The following is a 14,851-nucleotide window of genomic DNA, read 5'->3' on the forward strand; positions in this document are numbered from 1 at the left end:
GCACCAAGCTGCTTGTGAATTAATTGTTTGACTGACTACACAAAAATGGTACTTGTCTGACATAAATTTAATTGGAAGGAAGTTACTTCATATTTCCCAAGGTGGCTCCTTAGATCCTTGCAGTGTGGAAGAAGGAAGTGACTGAAGAGTTGACGCTATACAGGCAGCTATCCAGTTATAGTCACTGCAACGATTAATACATATGTGCTTTGTTATGACTATCATGTTAGCTTAATGTTTACTAGGTCATGGTTCCATTTTGTGATGAGAAAAAAAGAGAAGGGCAGGGTCAGCTCCCGAAAGAATTCTGGTAGAGAAAATTGGTTTCTGCCACTAGAGAGTCCCACTCTCTTTATGTACCCTCTATTAACTCTCTTTTGGCATACCCTAATTTGCTTTTTTTTTTTTTCCTGGAGTGCAAAGTTTATTTATTTATTTAAAACATCTTTACTGGAGTATAATTGCTTTACAATGGTGTGTTGATTTCTGTTTCATAACCAAGTGAATCAGCTATGCATATACATATATCCCCATATCCCCTCCCTCTTGCGTCTCCCTCCCACCCTCCCTATCCCACCCCTCTAGGTGGTCACAAAGCCCCAAGCTGATCTCCCTGTGCTATGCGGCTGCTTCCCACTAGCTATCTGTTTTACATTTGGTAGTATATATAAGTCCATGCCACTCTCTCACTTCACCCCAGCTTACCCTTCACTCTCCCCGTGTCCTCAAGTCCATTCTCTACATCTGCGTCTTTATTCCGGTCCTGCCGCCGCTAGGTTCTTCAGAACCTTTTTTTTTTTTTTTTTTAGATGCCATATATATGTGTTAGCATACGGTATTTGTTTCTCTCTTTCTGACTTACTTCACTCTGTATGACAGACTCTAGGCCCATCCACCTCACTGCAAATAACTCAATTTCATTTCTTTTTATTGCTGAGTAATATTCCATTGTATATATGTGCCACATCTTCTTTATCCATTCATCTGTCGATGGACACTTAGGTTGCTTCCATGTCCTGGCTATTGTAAGTATAGCTGCAATGAACATTGTGGTACATGACTCTTTTTGAATTATGGTTTTCTCAGGGTATATGCCCAGTAGTGGGATTGCTGGGTCATATGGTAATTCTATTTTTAGTTTTTTAAGGAACCTCCATACTATTCTCCATAGTGGCTGTATCAGTTTACATTCCCACCAACAGTGCAAGAGGGTTCCCTTTTCTCCACACCCTCTCCAGCATTTATTGTTTGTAGATTTTTTGATGATGGCCATTCTGACCGGTGTGAGGTGATACCTCACCGTAGTTTTGATTTGCATTTCTCTAATGATTAGTGATGTTGAGCATCCTTTCATGTGTTTGTTGGCAATCTGTATATCTTCTTTGGAGAAATGTCTAGGTCTTTGGCATACCCCAATTTGAATATAAGTTTAACTAAGATATTATTTGCATAATGAAATTGTACGGTTAAGTAGTACTTTCATTTGAAATAACACAAAGAAGCATAGCTAAAAATATTCTATTCACCCAAAAGAAGGCAGGAAAGGAAGAAGGAGAAACTAAAGATCAGATGGAACAATTAGAAAACAAATACCAAGATGACATATTTAAATCCAACCGTATCAGTAATTACATTAAGTGTAAATGGATTCCAGTTAAAAGACACAGGTTGTTAATTTGTATGAAAAAGCAATACTCAACCATATACAGGTCTCCCCCACTATCCAAAAGTAGAGGATTCCTGTGAAACCTTTTGTAAGCCAAAATGGCGTAAAGCAAAAAAGCAATTACCTTAGGACACATCTTGTTAATAGATGCACAAAATAAATCAAGATAAAGCACAGATGCTCAAAGCTATGGCGGCTTAATGCTGGGATGCTGAGTGTAGTTCCCAGGGAAGGAGCTTGGAGGTGCCACTCTTGATGCTCAGGGTTTGCACCGCCTCTGTAACAGCTCACTGCAAAACAAACACTGAAAGCTATTTTCGGTTAAGTAAAGTGAAAATCCTCTTCAGATTTCTTTCATTTAGCGACAACAGGTACCAATGTAGGTCTTTCATCAAAGTGAAGGAGGTAAAGCAAACTTTCAAAAAGCAGGGCATACCTGTATTGTCTATAAGAGAAGCACTTTAAAGATACAAATAGATTACAATTAAAAAAGAGATGGGACCTGGTAGCCCTACAAGCATTTGGTGTTAAACATAAACTCTGTGCAATGATGACTGGGATGGTAAAAGAGCAGGACAAATATTTGAGCAGGAGAGCAGTCTTTCTTGATTCCTTCTGGTGAGCAGGGGTTGCTGCTGACATTTCTTCTGATCTGAGGTGGTGGGATCTAGGTCTTTCCAGATCTTTCCAGTTCACCTCCAGTGTTTTAATTGCTCTGGAGATACAAGGGAGCAATAAACTTGGGAAGCTGCCCTTTACACCTGCTGGCATTTGAGGGTATAGGAGTGAGTTAAAGGGTTAGGAATCAAAATTACACTTATTTAATGAAGCAACTTAGTAGCTCCACTTTTTTGTCTTTCATAATTCACATATTCAGTTGTGAAATCTGACATACATACAGACAAGTGCATAAAACATGGATGTTTAATAAATAGTCATAAAAGAAGCAGCCCTTCAGCATACTTGTGCTCAGCAGCCCTTGCTCCCACCTCAGACAAAAGCCCCCACCCTGCCTGGTGCTCATTTCCTTCCTTGTGTGTACCCAGTTTTGCCATCTACTGATGCATTCCTAAACAACACTGTTTAATTCTGCCTATTTTTGAACCTTATATAAATGGCGATCCTACTTTATATCTTCTGGGTCTTCTTGGGCTCTGCAGTACATTGAAAAAAAAGAAAAAAAAAAGAGATACCATGCAAACACTGCATGAAAAAATCTAGTGGAGGTATAATAATAGACAAAATAGACTTTTAAAAAGACTATTACGTTTAATAATGATGAGCCAATTCATCAAGACATAAAAATCCTAAATGTACCTGTACCTAATACCAGAGCTTTAAAATACATGAAGCAAAAATAGAATTTTTTAAAAGGAAAAATTAACAAATTCACGGCAATACTTGGAGATTTTAATAGCCCTCTCTCAGTAATAAACAGAACAACACTCAGAGATGAACTATCAAAAAATCAATAAGGACACAGACGTTTTGAACATTATCAACTTGACCTGAATGACATTTATAGAAAGAGCAATATACCTAATAACAGCAGAATACACATTTTTTCAAGTGATCATGAAACATCTGCCAAGGCAGACCACATATACTGAGCTATAAGACAAGTCTTAATAAATTCCAAAGTATTCAGATCATACAGAGTATGTTTTCTGACCACAATAGCAATATTAAATGTTAATATTTTTGATGAATTGACTCATTAATAAATACCCCTCCTTATTTCTAGTAATAGTCATTTTCTTGAAGTCTGCTTTGTCTAATATTAATATAACCTCACCAGCTGTCTTATGCAGTGTTGTGTATGATATATCTTTTAAAAAATATATTTCTGTGTTTACATTTTAAAGAAGGAGCGTATTGCTTATTCTTGCTTTTTTATCCAAACATAAAATAATAATAAGATATCTAGAAAAATTCCCAAATATTTTGAAATTAAGCAATGTATTTCTAAATAACTTGTGGGTCTAAGATTTACATGAGTTAGTAAATCTTAAGGTAAATTAGAAAATATGTTGAACTGAATAATAATCAAATCTTAAAATATCAAATTTTATGGGATGTAGCTAAAGCAATGTTTAGAACAAATTTATAGTTTTAAATGCTTCTATTAGAAAGGAAAAAAGATCTCAAATCAATGATCTCAGTTTCAATCTCAAGAAACTAGAAAAATAGTAAGTTTGATGCAAAGTAAGTAGAAAGAAGGAAATAATAAAAAATAAAAGCATAAATCAATGAAATAGAATATGGACAAAACAGGGAATATCAAGGTCAAAAGTTTGTTCTTTGAAAATATTAATAAAACTGATAAACCTCTGACAAGACTGATACCAAACATTTGTGTTTCAGAAAATACAAATTTCTAATAATAGGAATGAAAGAGGAGACATCACCATAGACCCTACAGACCTTGTAAATGCTAATAGGGAGCTATTATGAACAATTTTATTCCATTTATTAGGTGGGATAAATGCCTTAAAAATACAGTTTACCAATAATAACTTACTAAAACAGCACAAGAAAAAAATCTAAAGAGCTCTAAATTTATTAAGTAAATAAAATTTATAATTAAAAGCAAACAAACATCACATCCATTAGGATGGGTATAATTAAACAAACAAAAAAGAAAATAACAAGTGTTGGTAAGGATATGGAGAAATTGGAGTCTTTGTGCATTGCTGGTGGGAATGTAAAATGGTACAGCTGCTGTGAAAAATAGTATGGCAATTCCTCAAAATATTAAGCATGGAATTACCATACAGTCTAGCAATTTTACTTCTGGATATATACCCAAACGAAGTGAAAGTGGGGGCTCAAAGAGATATTTGCATACCATGTTTATAGCAGCATTATTCACAATATACAAAAGGTGGAAACAATCCAAATGTCCATCAAAGATGAATGGGTAAACAAAATGTGATATACATATAAAATAGAAAATTATTCAGACTTTAAAAATAGGGGAATTTTGGAACATGCTACAACATGGATAAGCCTTGAAGGCATTATGCCAAGTGAAATAAGCCAATTGCAAAAAGACAAATGTTATATCATTCCTCTTAAATCAAGTCCTAGAGTGATCAATAAAGTTCATAGAGACAGAAAGTAGAATGGTGTTGTCAGGGGCTGGGGAGAGGAGAAAAAGGGGAGTTAAGTGTTTAATGGGTATGGAGCTTTAGTTGGGAGAAGATGAAAAAGTTCTGCAGATGGCTGGTTGTGATGTTTGCACAACAGTGTGAATAAACTTAATACCACTGAACTCTACACCTAAAAACGGTTAAAATGGTAAATTTTATGTATATTTTACCACAATAAAAAAACAAACCAAAAAACCTTCCTACAAAGAAAACTGGAGGCCCTGATGACTTCACTAGTGACTATTAAATGTTTAAGGAAGAAATAACACCAATCTTACACAGACTCTTTCAGAAAATAGGGGAGAGAACACTTCTCAATTTGTTTTATGAGGCCAGCATAACGTGGAAAAGTAGTACACTTGTATGAAATAAAGGTCTGAATATTGGCCACATTATTACAATGCAGTTTTCCCACAGACTTAGGGCTTCTCATTATAGTTCCTAGTTATCAGGTGTTTGTCAGGAATAAAACTTGCAGATATCCAAAGGAGGGAAGCCTGGTAAGAGTTTTCTAGGCATGTCTTGGTGTGCTTTAATTGCTAAGGCAGTTTGAGTTACAACAGTCCAGAGCAGAGAAATACGAAGGCAACAAGAAATCTCCACAAATTCTTGTTAGGTGTTTGAGTTTTAATTTACTGTTGGAAGCACCTTAAAAGGTTTGTGGTCCTGATGCTTCACTTAACTTAGCTCAAACTGATTCTGCCATATCAAATTCTAGTCCATATAATCAAGTGGTATTTCTTTTACTTACTTTGCCTATAGGTTCTCACTCTCAGCTCACCATCCTACGGTGGTTCTTCCTCTCAAGTCCTATCAAGGTCAAAATGAAGCAGAATGAAGAAGGAGCATGGCTTTAGGGCCATGGCCCTCTGAGATCTCAACACCAAGACTCAGTCATGAATAGTCAGTTGGCTAAAGCAATCTCTAAGGAACAGACCCAGAAAGGAACTGAAGCTCATATGGGTATCAGAGTGAGAGAATTTCATTATCAATAGCATTTATTATGCTATAACTACACTGGTATGCCATGAAGAGCTGACAGACTTCCTGCCAGCTCTCAGATGTAGGTAAGTGTGCGCCCATTTTAGAATACAAGGAAACGAACAAATGTATAAAATGACTTGGGTTCCACATATATATCGTATGACAAGCCAAGGAGAAGGTGGTTTTAATACTCACGAGTTTTCTGAGCTTACCACTAACACCACATTATGCTTGCAGCAAAAGCAGCAGCCTTGGTGTAGAAGGATGACTTGTAGGGAAGAGATCTCTGCCCTACCTCCAAATTTTGGCTAAATGCTTTGCTTTCCACTAAAATGTGGCCCTTTTCACAATGACTCACAGCCCTTACCATACTAACAAACTATATCATATTCTTCTGGAATAGGTAAGATGTATATAGGATATTTCATGTTTTAAGTAACTGCAAATGTTATTTTTGTAGAGTAATTGTTTTAAGTACTTCTTAAATAAAAGGGATAATTTTAGTAAAAGGAAATACTGCATACTATACATTGCAATTTGAAAAAATCTTTGAGGAAGTAAATCACCAATCCCAATTTATTTTTCATATAAATATTAATTTTAAAAAAGTTAAGTATTTACCATGTTTGAGGCCCTGTTCTAAGCACTTTACATGTATTATCTTATTTAACCTCTATTTCCCTATCAAGGGGTCTTATTTTTATACCCATATTACAAAGGAAAACCTCACACAGAATGAAGTAAAGTAACACGCTTAAAGTTACCTAACCAATAGCTAATGGGGCTTCAACTTGACCCCAAACAGTTGAACGGGAGAGCCTATGCTCTACCTTTTTTTTAAACATCTTTGTTATGCACACATGTACAATTTGTGTCCTACCTTTGTACACCACACATACAAGAAGGATCACAGTATTGATTCCCCAGTCTTTACTGGGGTTGCTAATTTGTTGTATTTGATTTAAGGAAGCCCAGAATTTCTTCCCTCCCTTCATCTTTCTCAATTCTGTTTTTTCTCTTGGGCCTTAATCAAATAGCAAGCAATGCCACTGGGAGACACCAGTCCCCAGATGTAGGGCAGCACAGTCATTCTCTTTTTCAGTACTCAAATCTCAAGATACGGGCAAAGTGCTCTTGCATAACCTAAATAACATAACATTTTAACACCCTGTTCTTTTCACTGGTCTTTTACTTTTACTCAGTTGAGGAGTAGAGGCAAAGAAGGACTTCTTTCCCTTACTATTTAAGCTTGAGCCTAAGATTGCTTCCTCACATCTCAATACTATTGGAAGGGCACCAAAGAACTAGAGCAAATAGTACTGTTGTTTGTGTGAATCTGTAATGATTATCCTTGGAGCACTTCGCTGGCTCTGAGCTGCCTCCCTAAGAATGATTTCCAGTTGTCTCAGCTCACTGAAATCTCAGAGAAAGAAACTGCCGTTAATCATACACTAAATGCCTTCCCTTTGTTTAAAAGTTAACTTCCCTTGGATGTTTCCTGGGTTCTGAGCATCCTTTAAATGAGTAAATTAGTGAGACATTCATGTTTTTACCTTTGTAACTGTTTAGCTTTCCTTCTAGGCTGGGAAGCTGGTACAAAGGTTTCATTCAGAGGAACAAACAACATCTAGATAAAGCTGCACTAACATTACCTGAGAGGCTACAATTAATGAGAGCAAATTAAAGTGCTATTGTTGTACTGTTGTGGATAGTGAAAGCGACAGGTAAGAAACACTTCAGTATCAACTACAGGTGTGAAAACTGAAGCTTCAATTAACCCTGTCAATTTCAGAGAAATCTGAGGGTGACCATCTGTGAGGCAAAGAGCTCAGGCAACTCGTACATCTTGTTTTCATCTCTCTTTGGATGATTATAATTTCAGGGAATAAATAAGGTTATTAGCAAGAGCAGAACAACAACAATAATTACAGTAAGTATTTGCAGAGCACTTTTATCACACTATGACGTCAATCACTCTGCAGCTTCAAAATGGGAATCTCATGCTGTGTTTGCTCTCTAAGACCATCCTTAAAGGTGTCACCATGCACTCACACACACAAGAGGTTACTGGGACTCACATGTTATATGAAGGATTTCATGTAAACCCATCTCAAAGCTGTCTTAAACCTGAATATCTGAAGGGTATTCTATTCTAATTGCTCTGGAAGTTGTCTCCAAAAACATGCTGGACCAGAATGAAATCTGTTTTAACTCATTCACCTGCCATTTCACATTTGTGCGCACTACAGTAACTTCTGGAAGTAGTAGTCAGATTTGGTGGGCTGAGAAAAGGTATTAAGTTACATGCATACTTTATGTGTTACCAGTCCTTACAAATTCTAGTAAAAAACTCACATGAATGAAGTTAATGGAGTTCTACACTTAATGAGACTTCTGCTTTCTGATTCATTGCAAATGGCTCTAACCCTAGGTACCCTAGATGGCAGGAGATGCTTGCACTTGTATGCAGGATTTACCCAGTCATGTTTGGACTAATGTATCAATAAGGCTACCCTGGCACAAAATGGCATATTATAAAGAATTCAAGTCATAAATGAATGTTATATATAAAAACCTTGGGGGGGCTTCCCTGGTGGCGCAGTGGTTAAGAATCCGCCTGCCAATGCAGGGGACACAGGTTCGGGCCCTGGTCTGGGAAGATCCCACATGCCGTGGAGCAACTAAGCCCGTGCGCCACAACTACTGAGCCTGCACTCTAGAGCCCGCGAGCCACAACTACTGAGCCCGTGTGCCACAACTACTGAAGCGTGCACGCGCCTAGAGTTCGTGCTCCGCAACAAGAGAAGCTACTGCAATGAGAAGCCTGCGCACCTCAACGAAGAGTAGCCCCCACTCGCCACAACTAGAGAAAGCCCACGCGCAGCAATGAAGACCCAACACAGCCAAAAATAAATAAATAAAATAAATAAATTTTAAAAAAAATCTTAAAAAAAAACCCCAAAAACCTTGGGGACTTCCCTGGTGGCACAGTGGTTAAGAATACGCCTGCCAATGCAGGGGACACGGGTTCGATCCCTGGTCCAGGAAGATCCCACACACCACGGAGCAACTAAGCCCACGCGCCACAACTACTGAGCCTGTGCTCTAGAGCCCGTGTGCCACAGCTACTGAGCCTGCATGTCGTAGATACTGAAGCCTGCGTGCCTAGAGCCCATGCTCCGCAACAAGAAAAGCCACTGCAATGAGAAGCCCGCACACTGCAATGAAGAGTAGCCCCCGCTCTCTGCAACTAGAGAAAGCCCGTGAGCAGCAACGAAGACCCAACACAGCCATAAATAAATAAATAAATTTATAAAAAAAAAAAAAAAAAAGGAATCCGCCTGCCAATGCAGGGGACACGGGTTTGAGTCCTGGTCCGGGAAGATCCCACAAGCCGTGGAGCAACTAAGCCCGTGCACCACAACTACTGAGCCTGTGCTCTAGAGCCTGCGAGCCACTACTGGGCCCGCATGCCACAACTACTGAAGCCTGTGAACCTAGAGCCTGTGCTCTGCAACAAGAGAAGCCATCGCAATGAGAAGTCCGTGCACCGCAGTGAAGAGTAGCCCCTGCTCGCCGCAACTAGAGAAAGCCCGCACGCAGCAACGAAGACCCAATGCAGCCAAAAATAAAAATAAATAAATAATTTTTAAAACAAAAACTCGAAATATAACATTAATGAATAAAAGCATCCAAATGAATGTATTTCCATAATTTCAAAAGAATGTGGGATTTAGGTAGGCAGAAATTATAGAACTGTGTAAATTCTATTTTAAAGAACTACAATTAGTTATAACTTGCAAAAAATCAAGGCAAACTGCACCATGGTCTATCAGGTAAAATTTTGACTGTCACATCACAGGAGGCATGACACAGTCAGAAAAGGCGCCAGAGAATGGAAAGTAAAATTCACAAGAATGATACAATTTCCACATGAAAACAGACAAGTTGAAAGTTTCCAGGGAGCAATACAGAATGCTAGGAATATAGAGTGGGTGGTCAGAGTATGTTAGATTCCTCATTAGGTACACTTGTGCTTTCTACCAATAACAGATGTTGCTCCCACTGGGATCAAGCCTTTTCTCCTCTTGTCTTAAAGAGTCTTCTTGGCCTGGTCTTCTGTCTACCCTCAGGCCTTTTATCCAATAGGAAACAGATCCCTGACCTCCTTGTGGCCTTGTGATTACTTGGAGCTTAATTCCAACATCTTGGTCTTACTGAAAAGATTAGCCTTCCTAAAAATACACCTTCCCATCTTCTCTTGCAGTTGGAGGAGCCATGTGACCATGTTCTAGAGGACAGAAGTCTGTTAAAGGGCAAAAGTCTTTGCCTCCATACAGAAAGGAAAGGGGCTGGAGGATGGCTTGCTGACACCCTCACTCTGCCTCTTTCCTGAATAAAGGAAAGTGAGGCTGTGTACAGGGGAGGGAAAGGGCCTGGTTCTTGACGGTATCATTGAACAGGTAAACCAATGATAGTTATCACTTTCCTCTGGATTTCCTGCTAGATGAGAAAAATAAATCCTTATATATTTTAGCCACTCTTAGGTTTTCTGTAATTTTCACCCAAGAGGATTCTAACATAACATCCATTACTATTGAGTCCTAGGAATACAGGGACAAATCTATTTGGTTCCTGCCCTCAAGAACCTTATCGCCAGGGCTTCCCTGGTGACGCAATGGTTAAGAATCCGCCTGCCAATGCAGGGGACACTCGTTCAAGCGCTGGTCCACGAAGATCCCACATACTGCGGAGCAACTAAGCCTGTGAGCCACAACTACTGAGCCTGCACTCTAGAGCCTGCGAGCCACAACTACTGAGCCCGTGTGCCACAACTACTGAAGCCCGCGCACCTACAGCCCGTGCTCTGCAGTAAGAGAAGCCACCGCAACGAGAAGCCGACGCACTGCAACAAAGAGTAGCCCCCGCTCACCGCAACTAGAGAAAGCCCACATGCAGCAACAAAGACCCAATGCAGCCAAAAAGAAATAAATAAATTAAAAAAAAAAAAAAGAACCTTACCACCAAGTGAAGAAGAATGAGATGCAAACAGAGTCCTGATAAATGTGTAATAGAGGTGGGCATAAAGTGCTATTAAAGTACAGAGGCATGAGTGATTAAGTCTCTTGGTTGTGGCTAGGGAAAGCTTCCTGGTGAAGGCAACATCTGTGCTGGGTCTAGAAGAGTGAATGGTAATATCCCAAGGAGATAAGGGTAAAAGCCAGGGCACCCCAGACAGAGGGACTAGCACAAATAAAGACAAAGAAGTATGAAAACATATGGTATGTTCAGGGAAGCAAAAGTAATTTGAAGGAAGATGCTAAGTAACTTTGGAAATGAGTAGAGTCTGTAAGACTAAGGGCAGTAAGAATTGTAATAAGCACTGCGCTTTAGTTGATAAAGGGTTAACAATTCTGAAGTCACTATACAAATACACTGGAATTTAACAATTAAGAAGCAGATGGTGGGAATCAGGTTTCTCACCAGGAGTGGAAGGTTATAGATAAGTGAGGGGAGAAGGCTAGAATAATTCATATGGTAATGAATTAGAATTGGAGTCATCAGTATGAACTCATATTTAGCTTAATATAAATACAGATGTTACATACAGAACTAATTATAGATGTGTGTATATACATGGGTTAGCATACACACATATATTTCCTTATTCTGTTAGTTGAGAGGCAAACATACCCCTGTAGCAACAAGCACACCAGGGACCATCCTGGTTTCTAATACCATTCTCTAATAAAAGGAATCAGGGCTCCTTGGAAAAATAGCTGATGCTAGGATTGGGGCAGGGAATATATAAAATGAGCCTGTAGCATGGTGCCAGAAAGTAAGAAACTGCTCAAACAAAGACAAAAAAACAACCCACAATGATAAGGATACGTCAGAGGGACACATAAGCCAACTGAAAGCACTCCCAATGGCCAAAGCTGAAATACTGATACTCTGAACCACAAAATAATTTTGGCTTATAACCCAAAATATAAAATAAATATCCATGTGTTCATATTGATAGAAATGGTTGATTGAATAAATAAATAAATAAATAAATGGGGGAGAAGGGACAAATCTCTCATGCAGAAGACTTCCAAATAATTTATGTAGACACTCCACCCTCAAGGAGGTGGAACATAACTCCTCATTCCTTAAATGTGGGCTGTGCAGAGTTACTTCCTTCTAAAGAGTACAGTATGGGATGTGGGGGACTGACTCTGCAGTGGAGAAATTTGACAAACACTACTTCAGTCAAGTGATCAAGGTCAACATCAACAATGATAAGTCAGGTTGACAGGATATATTCTTTATATGATATGATGAGAATGGCACTTTGCCTCTGTATTCTTCTTCCTCCCCCAAACCCATAACTCCAGTCTAATCATGAGAAGAACAACAGACAAACCCCAACTGAGAAACATTCTTCAAAATACCTGACCAGTATTCCCCCAAACTGTCAAGGTCTTCGAAAACAAGTTAAATCCGAGAAACTGTCAGAGCCAAGACGAGCCTAAAGAGACACGACAACTAAATGTAGTGTATCTTGGATGGGATCCTGTAACAGAAAAAGGATATTAGGTGAAAAAAAATTTTTTAATCTGAATAAACTATGGACTTTAGTTAACAATAACGTATCAATATTGGTTCATTAATTGTGACAAATATAGATACTAATGTAAGATATTAATAATAGGGGAATCTGGTATGGAGTATATGGTAACTATACTAGTCTCACAATTTCTCCGTAAATCTAAAACTATTCTAAAATTAAACGTTTATTTTTTTAAAAGTAATTTTATATGCTTAGAGCCTATGATGTGAGGGACAGATGGAGGTTGGAGTGGAGAAATGATTATAAGGCCAGAAAATTAGGCAGGGGCCAGATAATGAGTAATCTTTATGTATACCAAATTAAGCAGTTTGAATATTTTCTTATAGACACTGTCAACAACTGATGAGTTCTAAACAGGTAAACAACATGATCAGATTGTATTTTATAGAGATTGTTATGATGGTCTTATCCTGCCAATCACTGCGCCCTAAACGAGAGCAGTAAAAACCAAAGCTCTGGGACTGGGGCATCTACAGCTTCTTAAATCTTCACATATGATCCTGGTGCACATCAATGACTGAGAACCACTCCTATACAGAATTGATTAGATGAGGGCTACACTCAAGAAGAATTTGTCACAGATCATGAGAGCCAAAGACAGTGGCATGAGAATCAAAGAAGGGGCAAAGTCAAGACACACTTTAGAAGCTGAACCAATAGATTTTCTGAAATGACTAGCTGTGAAAGCAGGATGAAGTCAAATATGAGCCAAGATTTCTGGCCTGGGTAACTGGGTAGATCATGACACTATTCACGACAGAGTTCAAAAAAGGTGGATAATGGTGGGATGTGGGTAGGGAAGGGAAGAGAATAAGGTCAGTTTGCACATGACAAATTTTAAGGATCCCACAATACATTCAAATGAATATCCCCAAAAGATAGTTGGAAATGAGTTCAGGTAATTAGTAGGCATTAGAGATATAGATTTCAGAGACAAGTCACTGGTCTACAGGTTGGTGGGTGAAGTCATGATGAATTGATCAAGAAAAAAAGGAGATAGATAGAACTCAAGGGAATACAATACTTAAGAGGCAGGTAGAGGAAGAGGAACCAGTTTATGTGATCAAATACTAAAGAACATTAAAAAAGGAGAAGCTAAAAATAAATAATTGGTTTTGAAGGCACAGATCAATGATGACCTTTATCAAAGTGATTTGAATCCTGGCTGTGCTGGCAGAATGCAGACTTCAGGAATAAGTAGGTCACTGGGGTAGGGGCGGTAGTAAATGTAGACGACTCTGATAGGCAGCGAAGAAAAGAGAGAACTTGGGCCTTATCTTAAGGGATTCCCTAGGTCAAAGAAGTATTTGTTTAGATGCAAAGAATCCTAAGTATCTTTGTAGGATGAGAGAAAACCCAGTGTCAGAAACAAAATAGACTGAAGATACTGGAAAGAGATGGATTGTTGACAAACAAGTTTCGAGTAGTGGGAGGTAGGGAGGGGGAATAAGTACATGGAAAACATGTTATTCGTGTAAGGCATCAAGAACAATCTCATCCTCTGATGAGTGAGAACAGGTGTGTCTGTAGTGGAAGGGAAGATTGTTAAGAGAGCCCTTTCCCAATGCTCTCTTCTTTGTGAAGTAAGAGGCTGCAAGGTAGGGAACTTGAGAAAAGAAGGAACAGGAAAAAAAAAAAAAGAGAAAGGAAACTAACAACATTTGAGTAAAGTAATGTCAACAACATAATTGGCCCACATGAAGTTGCAACTCAAATTGGTGATCATTTATTAGCTGCCTCCTGAGTACTCACTCCCCACTTCCAATAGCTCATGGACTTGGGATCTATGAGTTTGCAGAGAAGCCACAGTGGACCTGGCTGAAGCCAGAGATGGACTGCATAACCTACACTGAGCCAATCAGTACATTCCAAATCTGTGGGCATTGTGACTGGTTGAGAGGTGAGCATCAGACTAAATCTGGCCAACAGAGTGCATTTCTTAGGTCTAGTGCTAGAGATTTTGGGACAAAGATGATTTCTCATACCTGTTACACATGAAAGAGGAAGCATGAAGCCCTGGAGCTACTGAAAGCTGTATTAGTCAGCTCAGGCTGCCTTAACAAAATACCACAGCCTGGGTGGCTTAAACAGTAGAAATTTATTTTCTCACAGTTCTGGAAGCTAGAAGTCCGAGATCAAGGTGGCATCAGGGTTGGTTTCTGGTGAGGTTCTTCTTGCTGCTTTCTTGCTGTGTCCTCACATGGCCTTCCATCTTGCATGCTTGTGGAGAGAGAGAGATCTCGGGTATCTCTTTCTCTTCTTATGAGGACACAGTTCTATTGGATTAGGGCTCCACCCTTATCACCTCACTTAACTTTTATTTCCTCCATAACGGCCTTATCCAAATATAGTCACATGGGGGGGGGGGGCTTCAACATATGAATTTGGGGGAAGGGGACACAATTCAGTCCATGACAAAAGCTATCTTGAAGC

The 14,851-nt window shown here is 39.0% G+C and overlaps 1 protein-coding gene across 1 annotated transcript in view; it reads right to left on the bottom strand.

Moving 5' to 3' along the window:
- Positions 1–14,851, bottom strand: part of METTL8 (methyltransferase like 8) — a 79,910-nt gene that overhangs the window by 44,258 nt on the left and 20,801 nt on the right. Inside the window, exon 3 of the mRNA XM_036856980.1 lies at positions 1,791–1,956. Coding sequence (XP_036712875.1) covers positions 1,791–1,802 — 12 coding nt within the window. The 5' untranslated portion in view covers positions 1,803–1,956. The remainder of the gene's footprint in view (positions 1–1,790; positions 1,957–14,851) is intronic.

The sequence above is a fragment of the Balaenoptera musculus genome, chromosome 7 (genome assembly GCF_009873245.2).
Source record: "Balaenoptera musculus isolate JJ_BM4_2016_0621 chromosome 7, mBalMus1.pri.v3, whole genome shotgun sequence".
Classification (NCBI taxonomy): domain Eukaryota; kingdom Metazoa; phylum Chordata; class Mammalia; order Artiodactyla; family Balaenopteridae; genus Balaenoptera; species Balaenoptera musculus.